The 18194-nt window shown below is 45.2% G+C and overlaps 1 protein-coding gene across 1 annotated transcript in view; it reads right to left on the bottom strand.

Annotated features, from left to right (window-relative positions):
- Positions 1–18194, bottom strand: part of LOC106811518 — a 77546-nt gene that overhangs the window by 10392 nt on the left and 48960 nt on the right. The window contains exons 6-11 of the mRNA XM_014815180.1: positions 11428–11544; positions 10585–10712; positions 3267–3392; positions 2426–2564; positions 1327–1449; positions 236–436 (exon numbers count right to left, since the gene is read on the bottom strand). Coding sequence (XP_014670666.1) covers positions 236–436; positions 1327–1449; positions 2426–2564; positions 3267–3392; positions 10585–10712; positions 11428–11544 — 834 coding nt within the window. The remainder of the gene's footprint in view (positions 1–235; positions 437–1326; positions 1450–2425; positions 2565–3266; positions 3393–10584; positions 10713–11427; positions 11545–18194) is intronic.

The raw sequence follows: 18194 nt of genomic DNA, 5'->3' as shown, positions 1-18194 counted from the left end.
GAAGCCAGTCGAAACGAAGAGCCTTACTAAACAGTACACCGGCAATGACCCAAAGTGGAACCCAATCCCCCAAACCAAAGCTAACAACTAGCCCATCGCTCCTACACTCGTCCAGTTACAGACACGCACGCGTTTTTTTTTACGTCGGCACAGATGCGACGACGAAAACAAAAACCACTCTGTGTGCTGCGAAGAACAAGCAAACGCCATCGACGACGCTCGACGCTCCGCTCACCTGATCGAGGATCTTGTAGCAGTCGGCCGTGTCCTCCGTCCTCTCTCTCGTCTGCTCCAGCTGTAGGCAGAACGCTGCCAGCTCCTGCTGCAGGCAGCGCGCCAGCTCCTCGACGCTCTCTGCCACCTCACGCTGCCGAGAGAGGTCGCGTACGAGCGCAGCGCTCTCCTGCACCAGCGACTTGCCCTTCTCTATCTGCTTCTACGTGTGGTTAAAGAAATAATGATATCGAGTTGTGGTTAAAGAAACAACGAGTGTACCAATGAGTTCTCCTTCTCTATCTGCTTCTACATGTGGTTAAAGAAATAATGATATCGAGTTGTGGTTAAAGAAACAACGAGTGTACCAATGAGTTCTCCTTCTCTATCTGCTTCTACATGTGGTTAAAGAAATGATGATATCGAGTTGTGGTTAAAGAAACAACAAATGTACCAATGAGTTCTCCTTCTCTATCTGCTTCTGCGTGTGGTTAAAGAAATTGCGAATGTATTATCGACTTGTGGTTAAAGAAATAACAAATGTACCAATCGATTTTCCTTTTCAATGATTCTGCTTCTGCAAGTGGTTGAAGAAATAGTGAATGTACGAATGATATCGACTTGTGGTTAAAAGAAATAATTAATGTGCCAACGACTTCCATTTCTCTAGTTGCTTTTGCATGTGGCCAAAGAAATAACAGGTGTACCAATGATTTTTTTCTTTATCTGCTTCTACATGTGGTTAAAGAAATAATGAGTGTACCAACAATTTTCTCCTTCTTAATCTGTTTCCGCATGTGGTTAAAGAAATATTGAATGTACCAACGACATTCTATTTCTTTAGTTGCTTTTACTTGTAGTTAAAGAAATCCCGAATGCACTATCGATTTCCCTTTCGTTATCTGCTTCTGCATCCAGTTTAAGGAATAACACAACAGGATAAACTCAAAAGTACTGCCTTCTATATAAAAATTCAATGTGATGTAAATTCTAGTTGGCTAAAATTGCCTGCGATATATTGCGGATTTCTGATGCAGTAAACTTGCTGCCGATTGATTTGCAAGCTACTAATATACATTGCTATAGCTCTACTTCAATTGGAAATGAACTTACAACAGCTGCAAAGTAGAATTTCTCAAAGTCTCTCTCCTGGACTCTTACATCTTTCAGATTGCTTCCCAGGTGCTGGTACTTGTCCAGCGTGGGTGTGCCCTTGTTCCTAATCCATGTAAATACCTGTATGCAAATGCATAGAATTCAGTACGACCATACTAATCTGCGCGGAGGGGTTTAGCCTTAGTGTAGTCTTTTTGCACAATAACAGCTACAGAGTGTGTATTGCAGCGTAGATCATTTCATTGTCTACTCCTATTCCACGTGAATACCTGCACGTATAAGTACACGCATGGAATTCCGCATTAATATGCTAATGTGTTAGGTGTATCGGGAGTTTAGCCTTTTTGTTGTCCTTTTTGTGTGTAAAAACAGCTAATAAGTGAAAGTCTTAAAGCAATCCCATTGTAGTGTATAACATTTCAGCATTATATTACGTAATAGGAAACAGCGATTCTTACTGCATTCACACACGTCGCAAGGATCGCGTCGCGCAGGACAACAGTAACCAGTAAAATGAACTATAAGCTGCAACGTGTCCTATAACCTCGCTATACCCTTAGCTAGCATCGGGGGCCCATCGACAGAAACATCGTAACTAGTCATGACTGTCATAAGTCTAAAATATCACGAGTACGCATGGCACATCACTGCAAAAGTTATGAGAGTTTATACTTATGAGATCACAACTATTCACGATGCTTCATGTTACATATAAACATTGTTTTAATATTTGATCAATATGTGCAAAGTAATCTTCATCCAAAATTAAAACATATAAGTGGATATCCATACATGAGATTTAGAAAAAAACATATAAGACATAATGTCATGGTACGTAATGTAATGTAAATGTAATGTAATGTAATGTAATGTAATGTAATGTAATGTAATGTTATGTTATGCAATGTAACATAATGTAAAGTAATTTGGTAATGTAATGAAATGTATTGTATTATAATGTAATGTAATGTAATGTGATGTAATATAATGTAATGCAAAGCAATAAAATCTTCTTTTTTTTAAATTCACGATGCTCCTGACAACGACCCCCCCCCCCGCCACCTCCCGATGTCTAGTATCACCCATCCAGCCTCACCTGTTTCACTTCGGTCTGAAAGGTTCTAACGTGGCGCCACTTGTCCAGCTTACTGACGCGCTTCTCGGCGAATCTCGCGACCCTGATCATTGTCTTCTGCACCTCTCGATACATTCCTCCCACCCGGAACATCGTCTCCCTGCGTGCGCACGGATAGAGGAAAACTCATTAAAGCACGTCGTGTTAACTAATGCAACGTCACTAGAGTAACCGTACGCTAACAAACGCCATGACGCCAATATTAATCGCAGGGTGTGACCCCAAAGCTATTTTACTGTGTTAACTATCCTGGTAGATTTTTGGTTTTGTTGTAATGTTATTAGAATTACATTAAATGCATTTTTGGTTTCATTTTTTTACACAGTTAAAACACACTACAAGCGCACTCACAGTTTTTCCTTTGCCTCGTTATTTTGCATATTATAGCCAAGTAAAACAGTAAATCACTCTGTACTTCTCAAAAGAAAACACAAAAGTACGCGTCACGTGCAACAAATGATAGCATGTGCCGTCAAATCCTAACCACCAAAACTGAAAAAACTAACAGACTACCACAGTACATGAAAAAATAGAAACAAATTATTTGATTTGTTGGTTTTTATTGGTTTATCGGAAAAAGAAGAAGATGAATAAGTAGGAAAAATAGAAAAACAGAAGAAAAAAAAAGAAAAAAAAGAAAACGAAGCAGATGGGGAAGAAATTGACGTGACTAAAATACCTACCAACATAGTACGCTAACAAGAAAATATACAGAAACGCTATCAGAAGAAGCACAAGCACTGCCGTTGAACCCGGTGATTCGCGCATCACAGGAATCCGCATCGCTGGATACTACCCTCACCTGTAATCAGGAGTGTGTCGCACTGGTGCTAGTCTATCATCATTCTCCAGCTCGCGAGTGAGTCTGTCGCCTTCCTGTTGCAGGTTACTGTAGCGCGGATCACTCATGGTCGTCTTCCTCAAATGCCTGAAAACAGGAAGAGGACGACTGATGGTGAGTGACTGCACTAAACAATAGAGGTAGGTGATTAATGATAGCGTCCAAGCTGCCATAAGAGACAGGAGTGACGTTTTTCTTTGTAAAAAATTAATTTTATTATATTTAGAATTAATTTTATATTTTGAAAAAATTATATTATTATTATTGTTACTCTTATGCTATTATTATGCTTATTATTGTTTACACTTATGCTACATTATTGTAATTTTGTTGTTTGTTTTTGTCACATTATGTAATATTACTATTGTAGCGGCCAACCAACAATTACTTCCCGAATGACATCTTTTAGCGTATGGCTCGCGTATGATAGTCCGGACGGTTTTGGTTTTGGGTGGGTTCGGGTGCAAAGCAGTGAACGCAGGCAGTAGGCCTTGTGAGTTACGACGGGTTGTATACGGTTCCGTGTGTAACGGAAGAATACCAGAGTCAACGATACGTCAATCTTTCGTCTATGATCATCGTCGAAGTTCGTCGATGATAGAATAAATGATGAACGGATGAATTGGTGTTAAAGACTGCTGTTGGTATAAGCGTTACAACTATGATAAAAAAATCAATTGGACAATAAAGAATGCAATACGAACATAATTGTACATTCTATGTAATTTAATTATTCAATACAATTAAATAACGTAAGTATGGAATAACATGTTAGTTGGTATTAGTGAATGTGAAAATTAGTTATAATAGGATTCAAACTCTTTGACACCAATTATATTTGCAGACATTGCATTCAAATTAACTGCACGCAGGTTAAACCCTATATAGCACACAGTACATGTACAACATTTAATGTAAGTATATACATGAATGAACACTTGAATAGACATAGAACACTGGGCAATGAGTGCCAATGACAATACAAAGGCAAGAATCATTCTCTGCTGTTGCCTGTATGTATTATTGAATTCACGCGCATCTGAACAATCTCACACCAAACATTCACGAACACATAAACGCAAGAACTTCAACTTAACAGAACTGTTGCCCTTCACACATAAAATACACAGAACACAGATCTGTAAAACGTACATAATATATAAGACTTATATCAAGGAAGGTAACGTCGCATGAAATGTTCCAAACATGCAGTGGGCTTTATACAGTATCCCATAATCTATACGAAATTTACATTTACTCTGCGCTGTAATTACATTATAACAACTGGCAGAAATCTTTTCCTGATAAACAACCACATAGAGAGAAAGGAAATGTTATATTTTTCATATTTCTCATCAGTATGCCTAATATCATATCAACATATAATTAAATATATCACAAAACATATACAATTGCGTTTGACCATGAACTTAACCAGTAGGGCAGCCAGCGTCACTACAGAACAGTTGCGTGTGCTACATATTGGAAGTATACGTCGTATTTACATATATTTAAGCAACACAACGAGAAAATTAAAGTGCCAAAAAAGGCACTGTAAAATGATAGGCATCAGACTGACAACGACAATTACGTAGTTTCATAGGTAAACAAATGCTTTAAACACGTGACAACATGAAACCGTATGTATGCAGCCAAGCAACAACCCTGAAATTTCATTGTGAATAATTGTGTTCGTTTTATAGACTGGGGCTGTCAGAAGGCAAGGTCATCCTCTCTACACTGCTGTCAAGTTTTCAGCATAGGTGAATGCACTTGAATTAAGCAAAGATGAATTGCCATGTGTTCCCAGATCGCTGTAGGTTTGGGTGAGGATAACTGTGTAAGCAACAACAGCGCTCACGAACTGCAAGAGAAAGACAAGACGATGATATATATACACAACTCCTTGCAATCGAGCACATTCTCGATTTCTGTTCATCATTATTTTAATTTATCAACTGCAGATAATAATCCCCTTAATAATTAAATAGCTATGAGAACGCATCGAACATACCAGATTATAAGCGTCACACGTGTAAAACTAAAACTCAAACCCGAAATAAATGAAAGTGTCAATGACACTGTAGCTCACCACAAAAAAGGACACAAATGAGTGAGTAAGAAGAAGTCAGTTTTAATTGAGCAACCATCGACGTAAATTATAGAAACGATTGCCATCTGTATATCGCAATAATAATTTATAAACCAAAATGAATCACAATTTGTGACCGTAGATGGCGCTATACCCGCTTTGTAGCGATGGCGTTTGAAATAAATAGGTTATGATGCGTTCCAACATGTTTTGTAACTTTACTCTAATATAGACGTTTTATCGGCAGGGTGGAGAGGAAATACCAATTTTGCATTAAAAGATATTGTCAATGAAATATTGTAAAACGAACCAGACGAGTGTGACACCACAGACTGTTTGTGTCTATATAATATGCTATATAATTGCCAAACCCTACCTAATTTGCATAATTTAAAAAAAAAGTCAAAACCCCTAGCCCTTATTCATTCACATACCAAAAATGAGCAAAATCCGTTAAACCTGAACTGACTAATGGCAATTCCCATTTTTGCCAAAAAATCACCGTGGCTCGAAAGTACGACGACTGGCGTGCTCCAAAATACGACGTTTAATATGGGAGCATAGAAGTAACAACTAAACCCAATTTCAAACATGTGGGTCAAACGGTTCCTGGGTTATCGTTGACCGAAGCCAAATGTTGATGGACGGACGGACGAACGGACGGACGGACGGACGAACGGACGGACGGACGGATGGACGTACGACGACCCATGCCAATAGCTCAGCTTGACGATGTCAAGGTGAGCTAAAAATTGACTAATGATAAATCGAAACTAAACGATGCGTATCCATAGAACCACTCACAGTGACGACCGCGGTGCGATCAATGAGGAAGAAGTCCCAGACTGTGAATCCAGGTGCAAATGCTGAAATGTTAGCTATCAACATTTGCAACTGCAAGCAAAAAGAAAAACGACAGGGGCTTAGTCATGGCAGCTTGATGCTAACTGAGCAAAGAGCCACCTGAAGTAGGCACCTGATTCTTCATTCCACGTGGAATGGACTAATATAGTGAGTGATATGGTATTGATTATATCTCTTGATGTCTAGAATCGATATCATATTCTATAGTTCTATTGACTATTTACTCTATGTCTACAAGTGATGCATGTGTGCATGCAAAGTTCTATGTATAGAAGGCAGAATAAGTTTACCTTTCTCAGTCCCGGGCTGGTTGTTGGAAACAAAATTATTCTTAACATGTCTTAACATTAACCTTGCCTCGTAAACCATTCAAAGAAACATGGATGGTTACGAGTTTCTCATACGCAGTGTCCGATCCACGAGAAAAAGTTCATGTTGAGACTAATTTTGTTTCTGACAACGGCCCCCCACTCTTTTCGCGTAAAATGGCATTATTGCGCGCATGTATCTACAGTGAGGATGAACTAACCAGCTGTACTCTCTCTCGTAACCTTCTCTCTACTCTTCTCCTTACCCTTCTCTCTACTCTTCTCCCTTAACCTTTTCCCTACCCTTCTCTCTCAACCTGCTCCCTACTCTTCTCCCTTTAACCTTCTCTCTACTCTTCTCCCTCAACCCTCTCCCTACTCTTCTCTCTCAACCTTCTCCCTACTCTTCTCTCTCAACCTTCTCCCTACTCTTCTACTCTTCTCTCTCTCAACCTTCTCCCTACTCTTCTCTCTCTCTCTCTCTCTCAACCTTCTCCCTACTCTTCTCTCTCAACCTTCTCCCTACTCTTCTCTCTCAACCTTCTCCCTACTCTTCTCTCTCAACCTTCTCCCTACTCTTCTCCCTTAACCTTTTCCCTACCCTTCTCTCTCTCAACCTTCTCCCTACTATTCTCTCTCAGCCTTAAGGTGACGAGAGAGAAGGGTAGGGAGAAGGTTGAGAGAGAAGAGTAGAGAGAAGGTTGAGAGAGAAGAGTAGAGAGAACGTTGAGAGAGAAGAGTAGGGAGAAGGTTAAGAGAGAAGAGTAGGGAGAAGGTTGAGAGAGAGAAGAGTAGGGAGAAGGTTACGAGGGAAGGGTAGGGAGAAGGTTGAGAGAGAATAATAGGGAGAAGGTTAAGAGAGAAGAGTAGGGAGAGGGTTGAGAGAGAAGAGTAGGAAGAAGGTTGAGAGAGAAGAGTAGGCAGAAGGTTTAGAGAGAAGAGTAGGGAGAAGGTTGAGAGAGAAGAGTAGGGAGAGGGTTGAGGGAGAAGAGTAGAGAGAAGGTTAAAGGGAGAAGAGTAGGGAGCAGGTTGAGAGAGAAGGGTAGGGAAAAGGTTAAGGCTCCCTACTCTTCTCTCTCAACCTTCTCCCTACTCTTCTCTGAAGTGTAGGCAGTAGTAGGGAGTAGTGAGTGTAGGGTATGTGTGCGGAGTGTGTAGGGAGGAGTGTAGGTAGAAGAGTAGGGAGAGGGTTGAGAGAGAAGAGTAGGGAGAAGGTTGAGTTACTACTCTTCTTCCTACTCTTCTCTCTCAACATTCTCCCTACCCTTCTCGCTCAACCTTCTCCCTACTCTTCTCTCTCAACCTTCTCCCTACCCTTCTCTCTCAACCTTCTCCCTACGTCTACAACTTCGGGCCTCACCTTCTCCCGGGCGTCGCTGCTCAGACGCGCCACGTCAACGCGGCACAGCTCCAGCTGCAGCTCGTATCCGCCCTCGATGAGCACGACAGCGACCGTCGTCATGGCGACCATCACGCCGACGTTCGGTAGCATGCTGACGACCATCGGCGTCGTCAGCGCCAAGTCGTAGCGCGTGAAGTTGTAGAGCGCGAGGCAGGTGATCACCAGGCAGCTCGCGTAGATGAGAAAGAGCAGCTGCGCGAAGTAGGCGTTGGCGCTCAGCAGCAGCACCTGCCAGGCGAGGTACTGCCGCCACAGCCGCCCGACCGCCGCACACCGCGGATTCCCGGATCCGGCGGCCGTGCGCCACGCATTCCGGGATCCGGCGGCCGTGCGCCACGCATTCCCAGATCCGGCGGCCGTGCGCCACGCATTCCCAGATCCGGCGGTCGTCGCCGCAGCGACGAGCCGCGCGTCGCCGACGAGGACGTTGAGCGCGTGCATGAGCCCGCGCACGACGACGGCAAACCAGACGCAGGGCAGCGCGCACAGCCCCAGGCTGCAGGCCATCTTCAGCGTGCGCAGGAGCACTGATGCGACGACGGCCGCGTGGCGCTCGCGGTGCTGCGCCACGTCGTACGCGAACAGCCCGACCGCTGTCGCCGCGACGACGACGACGCAGAGCACGACGGCAAGACGCGCGCAGCGGCGCGTCCGCCGCGTCACCTCCCGCCGCGCGCCGCACTGCAGCGTCGCCAGCGCGCGCGCCCACGTCGCCAGCATCGGCGAGAGGCAGGCATTGCGCAGCGTCAGCGTCACGTACGTCACCGCCGTCGCCCCGCTCGTGATCACAAACTGAGCGCCCATCGTCGGCGGGAGCGAGAGGCTGCCCACACCGCCCGCGCCGCCATCGACGACGTCCTCGCCGAAGTGCGAGTTGAGGAAGGCGAGCGTTGCGGCGACGGCGACGAGGCAGGCGGCGAGGCGCGGGAGGCGGCAGCGCCAGGGCCGCTCCGCCCGCATGCGCCGCAGCCACGGCTCCGGCAGACACGCACAGATGCGCAGCAGCCACAGCATCGGCGCCAGCGCGTCGAGCAGCTCCGAGTACGCGACCTCCTCCTCATCCTCTTCTTCCTCCTTCTCCTGCAGGCACGCGTCGTCGCGGGAAGGCTCCCCCTTCTCCTTCTCCTCCGGGAGAACGAAGCTCAGACGAGGATACACCAGCTGCGCCCAGTTCATCATTGTTGCAGATGACGACGACGACGGCTCGTCGCGGGATCTCGCGCGCATCTACGGTCGCCCAGCGTGCCCGTCTCCGAGCTCACGTCGATCCGAGACTTTGCCGCTGCCTTGCCGTTGCTTTACTGCTGCCTTGCCGCTGCTTTTCCTCTGCTTTGCCGCTGCTTTGCCGCTGCTTTGCCGTTACTTTGCCGCTGCTTTTCCTCTGGTTTGCCGCTGCTTTGCCGCTGTTTTCCCTCTGATTTGCCGCTGATTTGCCGCTGCTTTGTCGCGCGCAGCCGAGGACATGTCGTTCGCGTGGAGCCTGCTCCGACACGAGCACGTCTGATCGGTCCGCGTGCCGACACGCGTGTATTTATGCCTTCGATCAGCGTCCGTGTGCCTGTCACTGACCCGAGAAGACTTGGTTTCCCTTGACAGGGAACCTATTATATACACTGCTGAAACATCACCCTATACGCCCATAGCGCGCAACTCAACTGTCAAAAGCGCCTGCTCAATCGTGAAAAGTTGTTTGCAAGAGGCGTAAATAAACAGCGGCATGTATCGATTGGTATTGACGCGTAAAAACACCTAACACCGATGCTATTATATACCAGCTACACACCGCTGGTCTCGTGTAATGTATATATATATGTGTGTTTGCATAGCTGTACTTAATGTAAATGTAATGTAATGTAATGTAAATTAACATATGTATGTATGGCCCGTTCACATCCCCCGTTTCAGTTATTATCAACAATGGATGTCAATGCAAAGTTTACCGTTGCTTGAGATGCATTTTTTACGCTAACGATTTGACAAACACGCTTCCAATACGCATACACCATCTGCTGAATGATAAATACATCGTGTTCGATATGTCATTATATGAATAATACACGCAGACACACAGAGTGTTATTAGGTCATATTAGAACAAACGTCCATCGTACGACTGCAGTGCTCAATTAAAGTGCTTTATGTTGTGATACACATAGTCAATTTCAGGTAAGATCTTACTTTTACCAACATTTCACTGTTTAATGTTTAAGTTTGCTGTCCGACATCCTAATTGTCTGTGGCATATGCTTGTGAGTATTTCGCTGACAAATCTGAAGCCATCCTCCGTGTGCAGACACTCACACAAGCACCAAAAATTACAACAGGTGAATTCTCCAGGCATAAACTCGCGTACCTATTATACCTACCTATACACGCACTCACAAAAAATGTAGACAAACACACATGCACACACGCGCACACACGCACGCACGCGCACGCACACACACGCGCGCGCGCACACACACACAACACCCACCCACACAGACACACGCATGAGCGCGCGCACACACATACACACACACGCACGCACGCACGCACACACACACACACACACAGAGAAAGGAGACAGAAGAAAGCCAGAAGCGATCTACTAGCAATTGTATTAGTCATTTACCTGTACAAGTCCATCATGTGGTCAGCGCCCTCTACGTTGGATGGCTGCTGTTTATACTGTAATTCTGCAGCGGTATTCAACAAGTGAACAGCTACCAACTGACACTGCACTATGAATGGCTCAAGTTTCTGCAACGCATAAATTACATCTTTAGTGAAAGCCGGCTTAGCTACTTACCAACACACGCGCACGCAGACGCACGCACGCAAACACGCATCACGCATCACGCACGCACAGACACGGACTCACGCTCTCAAGTACGCACACTCCCACATGCACTGGCACACCCGCACAAACATGACTGCATGCATGCACACGCACGTGCACACACTCCTGTACGCTCACGCCCGCACATTCTTGCTGGTACGCACGCACGCACACCTTTGCTGGAACGCACGCACGCACACCCCTGCTGGCACGCACGCACGCACACCCATGCTGGCACGCACGCACGCACACCCCTGCACGCACGCACGTACACCTATGCTGCCACGCACGCACGCACACCCCTGCTGCCACGCACGCACGCACACCCCTGCTGGCACGCACGCACGTCCACAAACTAGCACGCACGCCCGCACACCCCTGCTGGTACGCACGCACACCCCTGCTGGCACGCACGCACGCATAACCCTGCTGCCACGCACGCACGCACATCCCTGATGGCACGCACGCACGCACACCCCTGCTGGCACGCACGCACACCCATGCTGGCACGCACGCACGCACACCCCTGCTGGCACGCACGCACGCACACCCCTGCTGGCACGCGCGCACGTCCACAAACTGGCATCATTTTAACTGGATTTTGTTGCAGACAGACGTTGCAGCAATCTCGCTTACTAGTCTGTAGGCGATCCATGCCTCGTGATTGTGACCGCAGGTACCGCCTAGGTCGGTCGGCAACGACGACTTGTCAACGTAGCTCTGCAGCTCCGCCTCTGCTGTCAACACCTCACACTGCAATTAACACAGAAGAAAAACCACTAAGCAACAAACCCTAAGCAGCAACGCAGTGTAGATCTAAACACGAAGCAAAACCCCGAGAAGGACATAAAACAGCTAGCTAGCTTGCAGACAGACTGCTGCTGAAGCGAATGTCTAGCATATCCCTTACATTTAGTAAATCAATAAAACAACGATCGCAGTAACTTCATGCTATATATATATATATATATATATATATATATATATATATATATAGCACGCGGTTATAACGTAGGTCAACACGATGCTGTTACGCAACGCAACTAATAAAATTCTAGAAATAACAAATTTCTTTTGACGCATCTGCGGGTGAGAAAATACCATATGTATACGGGGCAGCAAACGGCTGTTCGTTTCATATGGCTAACCAAATAACCAAGCTAATTTTGTTGTACTGAATGCACTTGATTATTTTTTTATTGAAGTTAGTCGAATTTATATTTAATTAAATCGAATGTTTAGTTTGTTTCTTTATAGGACTGCAACAGCTAGGTTGTTTACGCGCAACGTGTCGTATTTGTAACACTAACATCGCACGTTTGTGGGTTTATAACAGAGAGGTCGTACCAGACGATCCTACACTGACTCGGTTTTATTAATCGCTGCAAAACACGGGGTTTCAGCTTTACAAAGTTAGAAGAACCCGATGAAGACTATATCATGAGTCGAAACTAGTAGTTCATCGCTAACTATTGCAGCTTTCTGTGTCATCAAATCATGAGCTGATCGAAGCATTAATGAGGTCGTACAGCGGGGCCTTGTTCCGCGTAGACTGTTCACGCCTCCACTAATATAAGTCCACTTCACACTTATCCTGGGTTTTATTATCAACGTATTACATGTTCAGGGCGTCAAGTGACAAGTGACGCTCAAAAAATAAGAAAATAGGAATTTCAGATGTGAAAAAATAGAAGGAAAATAGGAATTTTGGTGAAAAAATATATGTTAAATAGGAATATTTGTTGCATTAGATGGCCTCCCAACACCCCTACAGCCATCCCGATCCACCACAAATGGTTTTATTAATATACATATTTGGAGTTACATCACATGCATACAATATTTTGAGGTTTTAATGAGAAATGCATGTTAAAATTGATAAGAAGTTTATACATGCATAAGCACCCATACATGTAGACTACTCCAAAATAGTATGACGTACATGTATACATGGGCGGATCCGGCTTTTTGAAAAAGGGGGGGTCCAGTAAGAAATAAAGGGCACTTTTATAAAAAGGTGCCGAAGGCAGGTTATGCGACGTGTCTAAAAACATCTCATTTCGTATGAGCAATGTACATCACGACAAAAAAGTTCTATGATGGATGACTAATGGTTTCTATTTTAAATTGCCGCGTGGCCAAAATATATGCCGATTTATTTTATTTCCATCCATCCACCAAATCGGAGACAGCGTTTTGTTTTTGGTTCGAGGCAAGCGTGCAGATTCCGCGTCAGATATTGAGCGGGCGGGCTACTTTTCATGGAAGTGTAAATCACTCCAGGAAAGCAGAATCTTCGTATCAAAATAATGACGACATCGCTGCCATACTGGGACTAAACGCAATCATTACGTTCATGGAGTGACCGTCCTTGCCGTGGTCTACTCGGGGATTGAGCAGAAGGTCAGTGCTGAAAGGAAGTAATGGATGCCATTTTGGAGAAGAATTGCAATCACACTCAGTGTTTGACTGTAGTGCATACAGACTGGCTCCCAACGTCCGTTCCCTGGGTGAAATCGCAAGCTACTGGGTGTACAACCGCCGCGTAAAGTAAATCGTTGGTAAATTTAATTTAGAACCTAAGCGCGCGATGGGCTCTTTAACACAGCCGTGACGTCCGCGTGACGCTAATCAGCCCAAGAAACAGGTCCTATACATCCGAAAGACGTGTATAAGAGTCTCGGGGAAGTAGCTGCCCAGTTGGAACTAGTAACCAGGGCAAGCAGGTTACCCGCAGTTACAGTTCTCGCAGTTGCGTTATCGGAATAAGGGACAGTACTAGGCAAAGGCAGTACCAGTTCGAGCAGTTCCTATCTCGACATAAGGACTAGTACATAGGCGCCAAGCAGTTTACCAGTTCCCATTCCTTATCGAATAAGGCAACTAGAACTGATAAGGCAAAGCAGTTCCCAGGTTCCCAGTTCGAGAATGGAACATATGAATTGGCTAAGCTGTACCGTAGGCAGAAATAAGTTAAGTATTACTTATTCGGCCACATTAACCCTTTGGCACACATTTATTAATCAGCTTACTCAGGTTCGTATAGACCCAGCTACTTATTCAGTTACCAGTCTCGAATAGAATGTGTGGCCAAAGGGTTCATTTTGACCGAATACAGTAACTATTACTCTTTTGCCATGTGTACAGTTCCAAATTCAATTTGCATTTCTGAACTGTTGAAACTGAGTAACTGCCTTTCGAGCCTAGTTACTAGTTCCTTATTCGAAAAGAAACTGAACTGGGAACTTGGGAACTGCTTTGCCTATAGTTACTAGTTCCTTATTCCCGAATAAGGACCTGGAATAACTGGAACTGGTAACTGTTTGCCCAGTATACTAGTTTCCTTATGGGGAACTGGGACTGGGAACTGGAGCTAACTTCACTGACGCGTATTAGACGTTATAGCGCAAGCTGTCCGGTCTGCTGCCAGAGAACCTATCCTACCACTCTATTCAAATTCGATTGAAAAACTACGAAAAAATCGATCATCACTGCCTAGACGACCGACAAAGGGTTCGCTATGAAAATATGACAACCCCGAAGTAACCGGCCGCAGATACCGAATGACCGCAACATGCATTTAGTTAACGAGCCAACAATCGTTCTGGCTCTGCTTTCTCCAGTCGCGTAAGCATGTACATCGGCAGTCGTTGTAATGTATGTATTGTATGGTATGTATGCTATGTATGTCATGTATGTAGCATCATGCGTGCGCTTGCGTCGCGTGGTGCGTGCGTCGCGTTGTGTGCTGTATGTGTGCCGGCGCGCGCGCCGGCGGTGCGGCGTGTTTGTGTGTGTGTGCGTGCGCGCGTTGTGTGGTGTGTGTGGAGTGAAATCCGCGGTAATGCTCGGATACATGTAACGATCCATGAGAGCCCAGCAAACGACGTATAATACTTGTACAATGTAACGGACATGGGATACCCCCACAAACGAGTATATACTTTGTACAGAACGATCACGGAGACCCACAAACCGACGCGTTATACTTGTAACAGTAACCGATCACGGAGACCCATGACTGAGCATCATACTTGTACATGTAACGATCATGGAGACCCACAAACGACGTATATACTTGTACAAGTAAGCGGATCACGGAGACGCCCCAAACCACGTATATGCTTGTCCAAGTAAGACGAATCACGAGACTCACAACCACGTATATATGTACATGTAAGCGATCGACTGAGACCCATAACGACCGTATAACTTGACAAGTAACGATCACGAGACCCACACCAACCACGCTTATACCCATCCCTTCTTTCCCCCCTTTTTTCCCTCGTTCTCTTTTTTTTTTTTTTTTTTGTACAAGTAACGATCACGTGAGACCCACAAACGCTACGTATTATATTGTACAAGTAAACGATCACGGAGACCCACAAACACGTATGATACTTGTAGCAAGTAAGATTCACCGGAGAACCACAAACTCACGTAATATACTTGTACAAGTAACGATCACTGGAGACCATCAACCACGTATACACTTGTACAATAATCGATCACGGAGACCCACAACACCACGTATATACCTTGTACAAGCTAACGACACGGGAGACCCACAAACCACGTATAACTTGTACATAGTAAGCGATGCACGGCAGACCCACAAACCAACCAGTATATACTTGTACAAGTAACGATCAGCGGAGTAGACCCACAAACGACGTATATAGCGTGTTAGCAAGTTCACGATCACGGAGACCACAAAACGCCCCCGTAATAAAACTTGTAGCAAGTAACGACCCACGGAGACACCACACACCACGTGATTACTTGTAGCAAGTAACGTGCACGGAGACCCACAAACCACGTATAGTGTGTACAAGTGAAGGAATTCACGGAGCCACAGAAACCTACGTATACTTGGTACAAGTACGACCACAGGAGCTCACAAACCACGTAAGTACTCTTGTACAAGTAACGATCACGGAGACCACAAAACCAACGTATATACCTGTACAAGCTAACGACACGGAGACAGCAAACGCACGTATAATACTTGTAAAGTAACCGATCACGGAGAACCACAACGACGTATAACATTGTACATAGAACGATACCACGGAGACCGCACAAACCAACGTAGTATACTTTGTACAAGTAACGACACGGCGACCCACAATCCACGTATATACTTGTACATAGTAAGCGATTCAGGAGCCCACAAACACGTATAATACTGATGTACAAGTAAGCACCACCGGAGACTCACAAACGCACGGTATATCTACTTGTCACAAGTAACGACCATCGAATACCCCAAACCACGTATACTATGTTGTACAAGTAACGATCAGCGGAGGACCCCATCCACGTCCTATCACTTGTACAAGTTATCGAGCACCGGAGACCCAGCAACCTACGTCTATAGCTCTGTACACAGTAAGCGACCAAGGAGAGCCCACAACCACGTATAAACTTGTACAGTACCACCCCGGAGACCCACCAACCACGTAATACTTGAACAGTAACGATCACCCGGAAGACTCAACAAACGCACACCGTAAGTAACTTGACAAGTCACCGACCTAGGGAACCACCAACCACGTATATACTTGTACAAGTAGACCACGGAGACCCACAAACGCAGTATACGTACTTGTAACAATCACGACCACGGAGACTCGCGACAAACCGACGTATTACTTGTACAAGTGACCGACACTGCAGACCAAAACGTACGTATATAGCTTGTGACAAGTTAACGATCAGGGGAGACCCACAAACCAACGTATATGCTGTGAACAAGTAACGATCTACGGAGACCCACAAACCACGTAATATACTTGTACAAGAACGACACGGAGACCCACAAACGCACGTATATACTTGTACAATAACGATCGACTGTGAGACCCACAAACCACGTATATACTTGTCAAGTAACGATCACGGAGACCGCCAAACCACGTACGACAACTTGTACGAAAGTACGACCACAGGAGACCCACAAACCTGACGTATATACTTGTACAAGTAACGAGTCACGGAGACGCCACAAACGAGTGATAAACTTCGACAAGTACGATCACGAACGACAACACCACGTATATGCTTGTACACAGTAACCGTATCACGGAGACCCACAAACCACGGTTTTAATGATAGCTTTACAAGTAACGACCCGGAGACCCACAAACCACGTAATAGTCACTTGTACAAGTATCGACACGGAGACCCACAAACCACGCTTATATGCTCTTGTACAAGTAACGATCATGGAGACCCACAACCCGTATTATTACTTGGTACAATTAGAGCATCACTGGCGACCCACAAACCCACGTATATGCTTGTACAATGTAACGATCCGGAGACGGCCACAAACACGTATAGCTTGTACAAGGAACGATGATGGCGACCCACAAAGCACGTATATCTATGTACAAGTAACGAATCAGGAGACGGCGCCACAAACCAACGTATATACTTGTACAAGTTAACGATCACGGAGACCACAAACCACGTATATACTTGTACAAGTAGATCATCGGGAGACCCGGCACAAAAGCCAAACGTATATCTTTGTACATAGTAACGAATCACGGAGACCACAAATTCACGTATATGCTTGTACAGAGTAACGATCATGGAGACGCCACAAAGACCACGTAATATACTTGTGTACAAGTTAAGGATCAGCGGGAGACCGACAAACCACGGGAACGTATATCTTGTACAAGTAACTGATCACGGAGAACCCCAAACCCACGGTATATACTTGACAAGTAACGATCATGCGAGACCCAAACGCTTGTATATACTTGTACAAGTAACGATCACGGAGACCCACAAACCACGTATAACTTGTACAAGTAACGATCACGGAGACCCAAAACCACGTATATACTTGTACAAGTAACGATTCACGGAAGACCGCACAGAACTCACGTATATTATCTTGTACGAGAACGAATCACGGAGACCCACAAACCACGGTATATACTTGTACATCAGTAACGATCGACGGAAGACCCACAACCACGTATATGACTTTGTACAAGTACGCATCACCGGAGAGCCCACATAACGACGTATATACTTGTACAAGCTACGATCTACGGAGAGGCCTCACTAGAACGACGTATATTACTTGTACAAGTAACGACCACGAGACCCACAAACGGCAACGTAATATGCTTGTACAGTAACGATCACTGGAGACCGCACAAGACCACGTATAAGGTACTTGTACAAGTAACGATCACGGAGACCCACAAACCACGTATATACTTGTACAAGTAACGATCACGGAGACCCACAAACCACGTATATACTTGTACAAGTAACGATCACGGAGACCCACAAACCACGTTAACTTTGTACAAAGTAACGATCACGGAGACCCACAAACGACGTATATACTTGCACGCACACGACAGCACTTATTTCGG

Source organism: Priapulus caudatus, unplaced genomic scaffold, assembly GCF_000485595.1.
Source record: "Priapulus caudatus unplaced genomic scaffold, Priapulus_caudatus-5.0.1 Scaffold19, whole genome shotgun sequence".
Lineage (NCBI taxonomy): Eukaryota > Metazoa > Priapulida > Priapulimorpha > Priapulimorphida > Priapulidae > Priapulus > Priapulus caudatus.
Note: the sequence above shows the minus strand (reverse complement) of the source record. Positions and strands in the feature narration are given on the sequence as shown.